We start from the raw sequence: 14,621 nt of genomic DNA on the forward strand, positions 1-14,621 counted from the left end.
TAAATGCTCCTCATACAACCCTTCATAAAATAATCTAAACTCCCTACAAATATCTTCACTTCTATGAAATACCTCACCTCTATCATTTTCAATAGACGAAATACACTTGTCCAGCATCAGACCATTAAGTTGATTTGCCAGAAGCCTACCATTTTTGTCCCAAATTCCCAAAAGCGTTGTTTCGTATAAAATAAACTCTTCCCTGCTTGTGAATGCAAAAGCATCTTTAATTCCTCTTCCAAATTATTCAATTTATGTTTCATGCAATCCATCCCTGTTTGCACACAATTCCTTTGTAAATCCAGTATCTCCTTCTCTAACCTCTCAATTTTTATTTTGTTTCTCTTTTTAGCATGGGAAGTTCTACCAATCAATTCGCCCTGTAAAACCGCTTTAAAGCAATCCCAGACAATTTTAATGCCAGCCGATCCATTATTTTCTTCAAAGTATTTCTGAATAAATGTATCTAATCCCACGTTAACTAGAGGGTCATTAAGTGAATTGGCTTGCATTCTCCATCTCATATTCTTTTTATGAATACCATGTAAATTGATTTTCAGATCTATAAGCGCATGATCAGAAATACACCTCTCCTCAATACTAGAACTAAATGTCTGATCAACTATCTTATGACTAATCCAAAAAAATCAATCCGAGAGTAAGAATTATGGACCGGCGAATAAAACGAATATTCCCTATCTCTTAGATGAGGAACTCTCCAAATATCTACCAGATTATACTTAAAAGCAAACTGTTTTAATTCCATACTTAAGTTCCCATTATTATACCTACAATCAGATCTTCTGTCCAGTTCACTATCCATCACCAAGTTAAAATCACCACCTAAAATAATTGCCTCACCCTCCATCTCCCCCAAAAGATCATCCAACTTCCTGAAAAAACACATATCCGGGACACAAGGAGCATACACTGTCCCCACAGTATGTTACTTCCTGTTATGTAATATATCAATTAGAAGAATACGACCCTCGTGATCCTTTACTGTTTTCTCAATTTTAACAGACAGTCCCTTCCTAAACAAAATACTAACCCCCCTAGATTTGCCATCATAATAGTTCGATACCACCTGTGGGTAATTACGAGTAGACAAATAATTCCCAATCTGTTCACTCAAATGAGTCTCCTGAAGAAACACAACATCTCCTTTACTCCTCCATACCCGTGCCAAAACCTTTCTTCTTTTAAATACACATCCAATACCCCTAACATTCCACGAAACAAAGATTAAAAGATCAATAATTCACCACTAGAATTATCTGCATTTCACACAATCACAATCCCATCCATTGATACAGACTTGTCTCATTAATTCCAAACTTGGAAGAAAGGTGAGAATCTCCAACCTAGGAACAGGAAAAGTTAAAAAGGAAAAAGAAAAATTTGTGACAAAAACAAGAAAATCCCACCCCAGAACACACAACAGACAACAAAAGACACACAAAACACACATCTACTAGTACCAGAAGCCCAACCACCATCAGGCTTATAATAAGTAAAATTATATACACACCAATATCTATTCAGAACAATACTTACCAGGCATTCCAGGCCAACTTATACAACCTATGTATAAATCTCCTATCCTACTTTAAATCATAACCAACCAAGAGTACTCCAATAGAATAATAACTAAAGCCGCAGAACCCACTCCCATAAAGTATAAGACCAATCATCCAACAACTTCTTGAACCTTGATCAACAAATCCCACAATTCCCCCATCCCAAAAACCCCTCCTTAAATCATACCAATAAATGTAAAAAAACATAAATCCCGTCATTATCCATCAGTATCACACCTATCCTACAGAAAACACACCCACAGACTACGTATCCAACTGCACCCAAGTACCATAGAACTGGCTAACATTATCAAAATCACATCCAACCGTCCAACCTATACCTTCCCAACCCTCCATCACCAACCAATTCTAGTCCAAGAAATTAACCGTCCATAACAATCTACCACACAAAAACACCCCCATTCCCAGACACACCCATAAAACAACCATTGCCCCATCCAATTCCTAGTATAATTACAAAACCAGATCCCCGGGACACATAGCATTCACCAACACCAAGACAACTAGATCAAAGCATATTACAAAAAGCAAGCACATCACAAAAGCTCCCATCAAGACACCACAAATACTAAGTAACACCATACATCCAAATCATTTGTTGCAATCCCTCACAGAAACAAAGAGAACCTTTCCCCACACACAACCATCTATCAATATCAGACAGTATAACAAGACAGCATAACAAGAAGCCAACAACCAATGCAAGGATGGCAAGCGAATAAAACATTCAGTGCATCTTACTGCTAATAAATATACATCCTAACATCATGACAAAAGCGGACCAGTCTAGAGCCGACCCTACATGTCAAACTGACCAAAAAGGGAAGAGAAAGAAAAACGCCAATATTAAAATTGGCCAAGGAAACATGTAATCGCTGATCAGAGAAAGCATATATTGAATTCAAAGAACAAATGAACAGTTTAATTAGAATATCTATCAAAAGCATGCTGTTTCCTCACAATGACTGATTCCCACAACCAAACCATCTCCACTTTTACAGACAAGGATCAGCTCCAGACCAGTCCATAAGAATAATCAAACAATCCCAGAAGAAAACAATAGGCCTGTGTGACCATTCTCCTAACTCGGCACAGTCCCCAGACAGTTAACCCCATACCCAAAGTTCCAAGAATATCAAAATCAAGCATATTACCTGCCCGACTTTCATACTGCTGCAATCGACATACTGGCACAATCCTTACATTGTGACCCGTGCTACTACAGGTAGACTAATCTTCAGGTATACATAGCTGAACCAATGAATTCGGGGCACATAATAGATCTTCCCAAGTCAACAGTAGCAATCTACATAGCAGAATTAGTGGATACCCACATATACCTTCAACCCCCCACTGAACTGGACTCAAATATCAGATATTAACGTCACATCAATTACTGTGAGGGACATTGTAGAAGTTTGGACAGTTGACCAATGGATCACTAAACCATTTAATAAAACAAAAGTATCTGTCACATGGTGTTCCCGAATGAAATTAATATTAATCACCATTTGACATTCAGTGCTGTAGTCAGGATGTCTATACAATGAGTAAAGTCACTGTCCCAGGTAAGTTTGATACCCAGTAGATGAGCTTGTAACATGAAAGCCGAGACAGATTTCTTAGCTATCAATATGGAGCATGCTAAGACTAACAGGTACATAGGATACAAAATACAGTCACCTAAAGTGCAGATAGCAAATTAAGCATTATGTACAATCTCTCACACTGCTACATCAAAGACAGACCCACAACGCAGTCATTCACTAGAATCCCTCACTTACAATCCATTTCCATTGAATTACCAAGAAGAGAGCAGGCCATATAAGCGATATAAGCGTGAGAGTACATAAGGACATAGACTGGAAATTAGTATAAATATCATCAACAGTCTACATAGTCAATTGCCCATTGATGCAGAAAAGCCAACAATGTAACCCAACCTCAAAAACCCTTCAGAACAAGCAATAAATCAATACATTGCAAATTCACACCTGAACCAACCAGTCCCGGGCCATCTGAAATCATGTACTGCAATAGCACACTCCAGATGGACAACTGTGGAATCAAGTTGGGTGCATGCTAGTATACAGATTTTCCAATGTTGGCTCATTGGCAGGCCAGACAGAAGGTGAATGGGAGACCCAAACTGTCCCTCCACATCTCCATTCACATCCCACCATATGACGTGGCAGAGTCCCTGCAGAACCCTACAAACTGTTGTCAGTACACATTGCTATATCCACAGAGTAGGTAAGTTGCCAGCATGAAGGGAGGAGAGCAGGGAATGTAGATTAAAAAATAAGTCAGTAACAGTCATCAAACGAAGCAGAGAGGAGGCAGGCAAGTATTCCATGTTTAAATGTTCCATCAGCTTCAACACCTAAGGCAGTTCTTCTTGCAGAGAGTACATTAGATTATCTTTGCCCCATTTCATCCCACAGGCTGTTTCCACACAGAGTTGGGTCTCCCACACTCCCCTCCGTCAGGCAGGTCCGCCCTATCTTGCCTGCACTGCAAGTGACCATTGCTCCTGTTGTCTAAGTCAGGCCTTTTCATATTGTTCCTATTCCTTAGGTTCGCAGGAGATAACTAGTCATATCGGGCTTGCAGGACCTGTCGCCGCTACCTTTTGCCCTGCTCCTGTAGTAAAATCTCATATATGCTGGTGGAATCTGGCATTTCTGACCGACTATGCAATTACAAGGCTGATCAGTAGCAGCCATATTATGTCACATTTTTTGAGATGGCCAGGACTGCCCCACAGCAGCCCTGCCTCAAGCAAGTAAGGCTGCATACATTACTGCTACTCCCACCCCCATATCCACACAATGAGAGATGTGACTGGGAGTCAGTGCACGACTAGAGTTACCTCACAAGCTGCGAGGGGTCCCGAGGCTCTGGACCGTTGCTATGCCTTGAGGGTACACCGACTTCAATCCTCAATCTTCCGGGATCGATGCAAAGCGTATCGCCGTGTCTGAGCCTCCACCATAAGCCATCGTAAGCCACGCCTTCCCGAAGGTGGGGGCTAATGGAGAGCACCTCGATTCACCCGTGATAATGGGGAGTAACGGGCCGCTGTTTCCGGGTGCCTGCATGCAGAGGAGTCACTGCGCCGCCCCTCCAAGGGTGGGGGCCATCTATTTAACACAACACGCGCTACATGACGCTCCGCCCCTGCAAAGGTGGGGGCCAGCTACTCCATGGCACGCAGGAAAGAGCGCCACAGGGTGACAGCTGCAAGGGAATCGATGAGCCTTGAATGATGAGGTTCATTGAAAGACGTAGAGCACAATTTATTCGTATCAGCCATCTTGAAACATGCTTCGTGATATATTCACATAGCCATCACGTCACAGCTTAATTCTAAAGCACAACAAAAGGGAGGAATCCTTACGGAGAATGCAGGCAAGAGTGTCAGTATACTTTCAAAGGAAGTCAAGGTTCTAAAAACGTTCTAAACAGCAAAAAAAAAAAACTGGCGGCCATCTTAAAAGGCAATTATACTAAACAGTTACTAATGAATATTAAAAAAAAAAAATCACCATATCTCAAAAATAAAACAAGTCAGACCTCAATCAGTGGAGACAGGCCTCCCCTTCTTTCTCGTAAGATTAGCAGTTTTAAGATCACGAGAAGGACCTTCCATTGCAACAACATCCAAATCAGTTAAAAAAGCCTCCGCAGTCTTACAATCACTAGAAGCATGTAACTGACCATCAATTAGCACCTTCAAGATGGCAGGGAAGACCATGTAGTATTTCAATCCTTTTGCATGAGCTTTACCCTTAGCCATATCAAATGCCTTCCTCTTCTCCAGGACATCCTTACTGAAATCCACAAAAATCATGATCTTGTTTCCTCCCCAAGCCAAATCTTTGAGTTCACGGGCCTTCTTCAATATAAGTTCCTTAACTGGGAACCTCAAGAATTTCACAATGATATGTCTTGGCCTTTCACCCAATGAAGGTTTGGGACCAAGCGCCCGATGTGCCCTCTCAATTTCTAGGTTTACAGCAGCTTCCACTTTCAGTATCTTTGGCAAATTATTGAGCAGAAAATACATCATGTTACCTCTCTCAGCATTTTCAGGAAAACCAACCAGACGGAGATTGTTTCTTCGAGAGAAGTTTTCTTGCTCTGACAGTTAAGAGGCTATTTTTTCATTAGCCTGTTTCAGTTCTCTGATTTGATCCATCAGTTTCAAAGTCCTCTCATCCACAACTGGAAGATGTTCTTCAGCTGAATCCACCCTTCTAGTCACGGACTCAAATCTTTCCTCTGACTTAACAAGGGCTATTCTTTATCTCAGCCATGTCCTGCTTCAATTCATTAAGCAGATCCAAAAGCTTGTCCTCCCTGGCTTCTCCTTGGTTCTCTTGTGAAGCTCCTTTCTGTCTTTTAGATGGCTGCGCAGGTTCAGGAGTAGCCGGGACAGACATTTTTAAGTAGGATTATCAGTTGAGGCCTAGGACAGGAGCAAAGCAATCAAGCTGCCATTCCCTGGGCTGACAGTTCTAGAATCCTTTTCCGCCTCTTCTGACCATTGAAAATGTTTATTCTTTCACAGGAAAGAGGTGATGGGGTGTACTAGTTGCGCCAAGCCTGGAATAAAGCGGCAATAGAAATTCGCAAATCCAAGCATACTCCGAACTCCTTTGATTGAGGTTGGGGAAGGCCAATTAAGGATGGCATCAACTTTTCACGAATCCATGCGTACACCTTGAGGGGTTAGAACAAATCCAAGGAACTCAACCTCAGTAACATGGAAGAAACACCTTTCTAATTTTGCATACAATCTGTGTTGCCGAAGTTTGTCCAGGACAGCATAGACGTGTTTCACATGTTCTTGTTCAGAAGGGGAGTATACCAGGATGTCGATGTATACTACGACACAGACATCGATCAACTCTGGCAGGACGTCATTCATGAAATATTGAAACGCCGCTGGGGCATTACAAAGGCCAATGGGCATCACCTGGTAATTCAAATAGTCCGTACTTGGTACAGAAGGTGGTCTTCCATTCGTCACCTTCCTTAATTCATACCAGATGGTACGCACCTCGGAGGTCTAACTTGGTGTAAATTTGAGCATCTTTGACTTGGTCCAGTAATTCAGGAATCAGGCACAAGGGGTAACGGTTTTTGACAGTAACTTGGTTCAATGCGGGTAGTCAATACAAGTCCTAAGGTCACCTTCCTTCTTAGGCACGAAGAACAAGGGTGAGGCCGCCGGAGACTTGGTCAGGCGAATAAATCTGTTTGCCAGGTACTGGTCTAGATACTTTTTTAAATGCAGGTTTTCAGGTTCAGTGAGCGCGTAGATTCTGCCACATGGAATCTGTGCACCTGGTATAAGGTCAATCTGACAGTCATATGGTCTATGGGGGGGGGGCGTGTTGGCTTGATTCTTACGGAAGACGTCCTGATAATCTTGGTATACCTGGGGTAACGGATTCGTTAGACTCATGATCGTTGTTGCGTCTATGGCCAGAGGTTTTCTGCTTGATAGCAAGTATGAGCACATTCGACTGAGAAGGTCAGCCTCTTTGCCCATCTTGGCACAAAAGCATAATTTCTGTCGTAGAATGTGTTATCAGTCCTGAGGAAATCTCTGTTCCATCGACAGTGGTGACAGTCAGTTGTTGCCTTTTTGCAAAGAGGAAGATTCATCCTTGTAGCCAATTCTTGATCCACATAGTTCCCAATGGCTCCGCTGTCGATATATGCTCTGACTGCATGCATTCGCAATGGCTGTTGGTGACTTATGAGAATCATTATATGTGTACATTGGGTGCTCCTGTCCTCACTGATTCCGTACTGCAGTTACTTTAAAGCAGTTTGTGATTCAAACCTTCCAAAATGCCCCATGCATTAGTGATAAATCCTAATCATGAGGTGAAGAAACAACCATTAACTATGATAGGTTTTCTGGTAGCCTCTTTATTATTTTTGTGGCTAACCTTGTGAGTCTTTTTTTCTTAATAGGAGATAAAGTGTTCAAGTAAAACGAAACACAGAGAAACACCATGATTCTAACTTGACATAGCTAGGTCAAACGCAGGTCAACAACTGTGTGTATGAGCAAAGATAAAGCTGACCAATGCAAAAAGGTGCAATTCTCCTTGTAATTGTTATAATTGAACTAGAGGTCTACACAATATTTCTTCATAGAGGTCACAATCTCCTAGTTTCAATGCTGTGAAGTATTGTCTTCAATTACTGTTTTTTTCAATACATTCAAACAGACCAGTAGAGTTGAGAAATACCTTCTTGATGTGGGGCGTAGATATTTAGCCCTAACCGGGCTATTGTGGACAGAGGCAATTATATCTGCCTATGTAGAAGTGGTTAGAGAGAGTGGTCAGCTGTGGCTGATCCCCGACCGAGAGAGACTGGTCCTTATGAGAATCATTGGCAAAGCTAGGTGCGAGGTCTGGGAGTCCTTCTTTTCGCTCGACAAGCAGACCTCTACGCTTGTTGGGCAAGGAAGTTTTCCGGCACTGGCTCTGCTTAGACCTTGCCGGCAACCCCTACTGCTTTCTTGGGTGGTTTTACTGGGCACTCTCGGAGGAAGTGACCGGCTGACCCGCAATACAAGCACAACTGTTGTTGCCTTCTCTTGTCTCTTTCAGCCTTGGATAGCGGCCCTCATACCCCTCCAATCTGCATAGGTTCAGACACGTCGGTAGTTTTGGAAGCATTTTCCTTTGGGCGCACAAATACCCGAGTGTCCATTCTAGCTCGATCTGCCTTACGGTTCTGCAGTCTATGATCAAGCTGGACCACCAAGTCTATGTATTCAGCACAGTCTCTGGGAGGATTGACCACTTTGGCTAAAACGTCTTTTAACTCCCCTCTCAAGCCGCGGTGAAACAGCGTTGTCCTTTTGTTGTCCGGCCAACCGGTTTCCACTGCCAGTCTATTGAAGGTTGCGATGTTAACAGATCGTGGCTCCCTTGATGCAGAGACAAGAGTTCGTTATCCAAAGCCTGACCTTGGGAGTGCCAGGCAAACAACTTCTCCATGTCCAGTTGGAACCTCTGAAAGTCTCGCAAGATGGGGTCATCCCGGTTGACTAACGGTACCGACCAGTCTGCTGCACTGCCACTGAGATACGAAAGCACAAAAGCCACCTTTGATTGGTCATTCGGAAAGGCTCCTGGCCTGCATAGGAAATGTAGACGGCACTGATTCATAAAAACCGCATACCTTTTTGGGTCTCCTGCAAAGCATTCTGGGGGTGCCAAAGGTACAGCTCCTGGAAGGACCACCTGTACTGGATTGCTCGGTATAGACGGGATCGTTGACCTCAATCCCAGTAGCAGTGTTTGCCCCGCCTGTGATTGCAGCAGTTGCCTGGCGAGGTCGTCTGTATGATCCTTGGCTACGATCAGTTCTCTCCTTAAGGCATTGGTTTCTTGCCGAGCTGAATGCACCTCGGCCCTGAGTTCCCCCAAAAGCTGGGCTAGGTGGTCAGTTTCTGAGGTTTCCATGACGCCCAGGTGGAGGTTTTGTGTAAGGCTTCGCGTTCTGTCACGCTCACCTGGTCTCCACGGGGGCGTTGCTCGAAGCTGCACGAATGAAGCCTTCTCTGGCGTTGCACGGGTGAAGAATTAGGGTGCTTGCTTCTCCCTCACTATCACTTCCCAGGAGCTTTTGCCTAAAATGTCAAACAAAATATTAGCCAGCCGTGAGGTATGGGTTTGGTTTCCACCTCCTATAACCCATAAAGGAGAAAAACTTTGGTCAGGATAAAAATAATGCACGAAGGATTGACCATCCCTCTCCCCCAAACTATTCTACACTTTAAGAGAAAGGGGCAACAAAAAAAGGCAACATTGCAGTTACACATGGGGGAGTTGGGGCACGCACACCCGCACACACTCAATTTGACAAGCAAAGTCACAGTCTGTAAAATCAATTGAGTCCTGAGGGGTTTATTCATCATCGTCATCGTCTTCATCTTCATCTTCAGGATCATCTCCCTCATCTGCTGGCTCCCGTTTCCTCTTCTCACCTTGAGGTACATCTTTGTCTTCCTCATCATCGTCTTCATCCTCTTCCTTCTCTTCCTCCCCATCCAAATCATCATCTTCATCCTCTTCACCAATAACTTCTTCATCCAGCTCATATTAGTCTTCTTCCTCCTCTTCTTCGCCCTCTTCTCCGTTCTCATCCAAGTGTCACGCTCACCTGATTCCCACGGAGGCGCAGGTCTGGCTTCGAGTGCTGATGCTTCTTCAATGGTGAAGCGCAGGACTCTGATGATGGACAGGAAGGGCCCCTCTACTCTGGCTTTTCTGGCTCGCAGGAATATTCCCCTGTGCGTGAAAAGGGAGTATTACCTACTGACGGAATAATGCTCAAGCCTCCCACTCCCTTCCAACCTTCCTCGATACCCTTCCACGATTCCCCGTGAAGTCTCACCTTAGGGTTTGGAAGGATGAGCTCTCCATCCTGCTTCTGATGCAGGGGCGCGTTGAGACCCAGTTACTTCACTGGATTGAGGTTTGATGGGAGTTCAATATAAGCTTGACTATTCAGGTGAGGCGCTGTAAGAGTTCTGTTGCAAGTTCAAAAGTTCAAGCTTAATAATGTTCATTGTCTTATTGCAGCAAGCGCTAATGCTTATGTCTTTTTACCCCTAGGTGCCGGGGTTCGGAATGCCGGAGATATGGCGCCGACCCGAAGTGTAAGTTCTGGATGAGCGTTCAGGTAATGTCTTTGCATTCGCTCATTCAATGTCTGTCTTTTTTCCCCATTGGGGCCGGGGTCCGGAATGCCTGGAAGCGGCAGGACCCGAAATGAAATGGGAATGACCCAACAGGTACTTACAGGAAACTGAGCTTTTCCTTTTTCCCTTCCTTCTCTCACCTTGTTTTCTTGTCTTTTCTCTCTAGGCTCTGGGAAGTGGGTGCGGATCCGGATGATCGCTGCTGAAGATGGAGGCGCCCAGGAAAGGTGAGTGAAATGCAGCGCTGCAGCGGTCGAAACGAAATGCTTTTAAAATGATGTCTTCCCTTTCAGGATCGTCGGTGTGATGTCCCCGTGATGCAGCTTTAGCAGGTAAGGTCTTCTTTCTCTCCAATTCCTTCTTATCTCCTTTTGCAGGCGACCCAGGATGCTGACAGGTGTGGCTGAAGTCCAGAGGCAGGAGCTGACACGGTGAGTGTCCAGCTGCGAGGAGCAGAACAACGCGAAGCGTGAGTTGCTGATCGGGCGTGGTTTAAATAGCTTTGGAAGAAGTTCCAGGCATGTACCCTTCCACCGATCAGGTATGTATCCTTCCCTGACCACACCCAGGTGGAAAGTAGTCCCACAGGTAAATTAGTTCCATTCAGGCCTCAAGAGGGCCTGGATGTAGCAGCATGGTCTGCATCAGGTAAGTGCACATTAAAACACTTGAACACATGTCTAGCTTTATGAGCCAGGCGCCTAAGGCGCCAGGGCAGGGGTCCAACATGAGCCTGGCGCCTAAGGCGCCAGGACTGTGTCCAAAGAGCCCCAGCTTGGGCCCGCTGGCACTTCCCTGGGGGGAATGATGCCTGCCTCTGGGGTTGCTGGGTCGGACCTGGCTCCTTGGAGGTAGGCATCATGACACCAAGTCATCATCCAAGCCATCTCCTTCTGGGTCAGAGTCGGGCGTTTCCTGATCATCCACATCAAACCCATCAAGGAATGTAAGCAGCTCAATCACGCTTTTGCGATAGCTGTTCAGCATAGTCACTTCACAGTTGAAGAGGTCTAGACTATGCAGGGTGGCAATTTTTTCAGAGGTTCTAACGTATTGATATCTTTAATCTTGTTACCGCTCAGGTTTAAGTGCGTGAGACACGGGGTCTTCTCTGCTAAGACTTCAAGGCCTCCAGAGATCCGGTTATCACTTAGCTCCAACTTCCTTAATTTGGCGAGTTTAGGGAGGTTAGCAACCGACACCAGATTGATGTTGATCATGCTAAGGAACTCCAAATTATCAAACTCTGCCGTGAGACCGGTAATCTTTCCATCATCTGAGCGGCAGTTGTCTAGCACCAGCTCCTTCAACTCGCCGGGCTTCCTGTTTCTAAGCTCCAGGTTGAGTCTCTTCTTCATATCCATTTTGTCTGTTGGGGAGAGGGAGCCGGCGGCCTGAAGGGGTGGGCAAAAAGAACAGAAAGTGGAAAAAAACGGTGCTTGGTATAGTTCTTAAATGTCCTTATTGCCCAAGTTTTGACTTGTCGATCCTTTCTTTCAGGTGCGGCCTTGGGCGGTTTTCAGATGAAGATTTGCCTCTTCCTAAAAACGAAGAGCAGGATTCCTGCGAGTGAGTATTAGCGCGGATGGCGTTGAAGGCTTTTATATATGGTTTCTTTTCGTGCGCGACTAACCTGCTGTTCTTTTCTTTTTCTGCAATGCAGGTGCGGCGCGGCTCCGGAGCAGCGATTGGATGGACCGCTTCAGAGGAAGTCCCAAAAGAATGAAGACTCCGCGTGAGTATTATTTGTCCATGCAGATACCCATCTCTCTGCAGGTGCGGCGGTCCGGAGAGCAGCGGAAAGTGCGGCCTTCTGGATGGAATGCTACAGGTAAGGCCCCAATTGCTCTGTTAATTCCTGTTCTTTTCTTTCCCTTCTTCTCAGGTGCTGATGGATCGTGATCTCTTGGACGGGCGAGGCTGTTGAAGTTCGAGTCAAGACAGACACGGTGAGCATTATGTTTCAGGAGTGCAGAATAACGCGAAGCGTGTTCTGTCTGCAGGGTATGGTTTAAATAGCCTTGCAAGTAGTTCCAGGTAAAGTAGTCCCTTAGCCACACCCTGCCATTTCAGGTAAAGTAGTCCCTCAGCCACACCCATGATAGGCAGAAAGGCTCAGCTTCACTAGGCTGAGTATGTAGTCCCATGCAGTTCAGCACATATCATGAGCCTGGCGCCAACGGCGCCAGGACTGAGTCCAGGAAGTCCTAAGACACTCCTTTGGGGCTTGATAAGCCCTTATGGGTGCCAGTGGCTGGGGTGGGCCCATCAGTTCCAGAGGTTTGGGAGTATGCACCATGACACACAAGAACTACTGACTGTAAGCAAAACAGCACATCAAAGGGGGTTGTTGGTGAGAAATAGGTGCATTCTGACCTATATTTTTATGGTGCCATGTTTTAAGGGATCGTTGCTTTCGGATGCCTTAACACAGGGGCCGATCTTTGATTTGCAGCCCTCAGAGTCTTACGATTTCAAATGCAGTGGGGGTAGGTGTCAGCATTACCAGAATATATGACCAATCCAGGTGAGGTTGAGGTGGTGCGGGGTTAGGGTCTGGCGACCAGATGCATTGGGGAACTGAGGTCATGGGTTCAGGGGACCATGGCCTGGCAGGATGTGGTTGCAGCAGGGCTTGCTCTGACATTCTCATATGAGCACATTTTGTCAGGGCTCGAGACTCGCTTCTTACGAAAAATGTTTACGTGGTTTGCCGTGTGAACAGGAGACGGGCTGAGCTGACAGGTGGTGTGGGCTGGCTGGGGGAGTCGCTGGGAGAGTGTGAAGTTCTCCAGAGGGACATTATGAATAATAAGGCATTTGGAAGTAAACTAACTGTTTTCATTAAAAAAAGTAAAATCACTAGAACTTTCACGCTGCATTGGTGGATGCCAGCAAACAATTCATTTGTTTTTCAAAAATATTTCAAATGTCACTATGGTCTGAAGGGCTATTCGCTCCCATTCGGAGTGAAGGTCAGCACCTTCAAATTTTGCTTGTGAGCTGAGCAAACCCATGCATCTTACACAGTATAAAGTTCAATTGTTTTTTGACCTTGGAAGAAAGGGAGGATTCCGAAAGGAATGAATGAAGGGAGGGTTGTAATACAGTCAAATATGATAAGGTTCACCATTCCAAAACTGGACAAAGGAACATGTTTTGTCATTTTATGAAAATTTGTTGATCTGAACGGAGTCAAGGTTTCATTATCTGACCGTTATTGCTGGCTTACATTGTAATGGGTTGTTGTTTGTGGCATATTGCAACGACATGCAAAAACAACTTGTGTGTATTTGTCTTTGTCCCGGGCACATGGGCAGTCCAGCATCGAAATGCATGTAGTCCACATCTGGGTTCCCTCAGGTTCCACCAACGCCAAATTCTACGCTAATATTTCGTTAAAATGCCATCTATGTGTTCTTTGAATTGTAGCGTCAGCTTCCGCATCCCATTGTGAGCTAAACATACTCCATAGCACTAACCTCTCAAGCAAATTGTAGACTACTTTTCACAATGTTTTCTCTGTTCATATTGTTTCAAGTTTGTGTTCATCATTAGTTTTCACACAGTGCAGAATTAATGGGTAAATTGATAAATTATAATAAAGAACAGCTACTGAGACATTTCTGTTATGTTTTCCAAACAGCCACATCCTGCCTTTCTGCGATTGTCATCGATTCCAGATACCAATTGATGGCTTCTTTAACAGGCAGCTGCAGATACACTTAAATGGCTGGATCACTATGACGCTGTTTTGGGACGATCGCGGTACCAGCGATAAGGAGCAACCTGACATTGTTTACGGTGGCCTAGCGCCAAGATGATGCCGAAGCCTTGCGATTCACGGTGCGTCCAATGCGCTTCTTATACCCAAAAGGAACACTGTGTGACTCACGATAAACATTTGTGGATCGAGAACAAAGAAAACAATTACCCATTTGCTTGAATATGGCAATCGCTGGATGTTCCCGGAGCGTTTATTGTGAAATAAAAGTACATTACAAATTGTAGAGTTTTGCTATTTCCTTTAAAAGTATAGTTTTATATTCAAAATTGAGTCGTGCTGTGTTGTGAGATGATGTGTGTTGATATTCCGGGTTCTGCATCAACTGACGTTAACACGTAGGTGATGACTGGGTGCGTTTGAGTACGCTGCCCAGGGACGTCATGGAGATAGGCGGAGAACATCACTAGGTTTGGTGATGTCAGCATCAGGGGCGGGGGATATGATTTAGTGCCTCCAGGCCAGTTCATCTTAGGGCAATGCAGCAACAGATAAG

At 44.8% G+C, this 14,621-nt stretch overlaps 1 protein-coding gene across 1 annotated transcript; it reads right to left on the reverse strand.

Moving 5' to 3' along the window:
* Positions 1-11,330: 11,330 nt before the first annotated feature.
* LOC138504066 (acidic leucine-rich nuclear phosphoprotein 32 family member B-like) lies at positions 11,331-11,768 on the reverse strand. Its single transcript, XM_069624270.1, has one exon. The coding sequence runs from the start codon at positions 11,703-11,705 to the stop codon at positions 11,352-11,354; it is 354 nt and encodes a 117-aa protein (XP_069480371.1). The 5' UTR covers positions 11,706-11,768; the 3' UTR covers positions 11,331-11,351.
* Between the last annotated feature and the right edge of the window lie 2,853 nt (positions 11,769-14,621).

This window comes from Ambystoma mexicanum, chromosome 11 (genome assembly GCF_040938575.1).
Source record: "Ambystoma mexicanum isolate Mex_15411 chromosome 11, UKY_AmexF1_1, whole genome shotgun sequence".
Taxonomy (NCBI): domain Eukaryota; kingdom Metazoa; phylum Chordata; class Amphibia; order Caudata; family Ambystomatidae; genus Ambystoma; species Ambystoma mexicanum.

What these genes read in the sequence shown, in the direction of transcription:
- LOC138504066 (XM_069624270.1), bottom strand. Translation starts at nt 11,705, where the DNA reads ATGGATATGAAGAAGAGACTCAACCTGGAGCTTAGAAACAGGAAGCCC.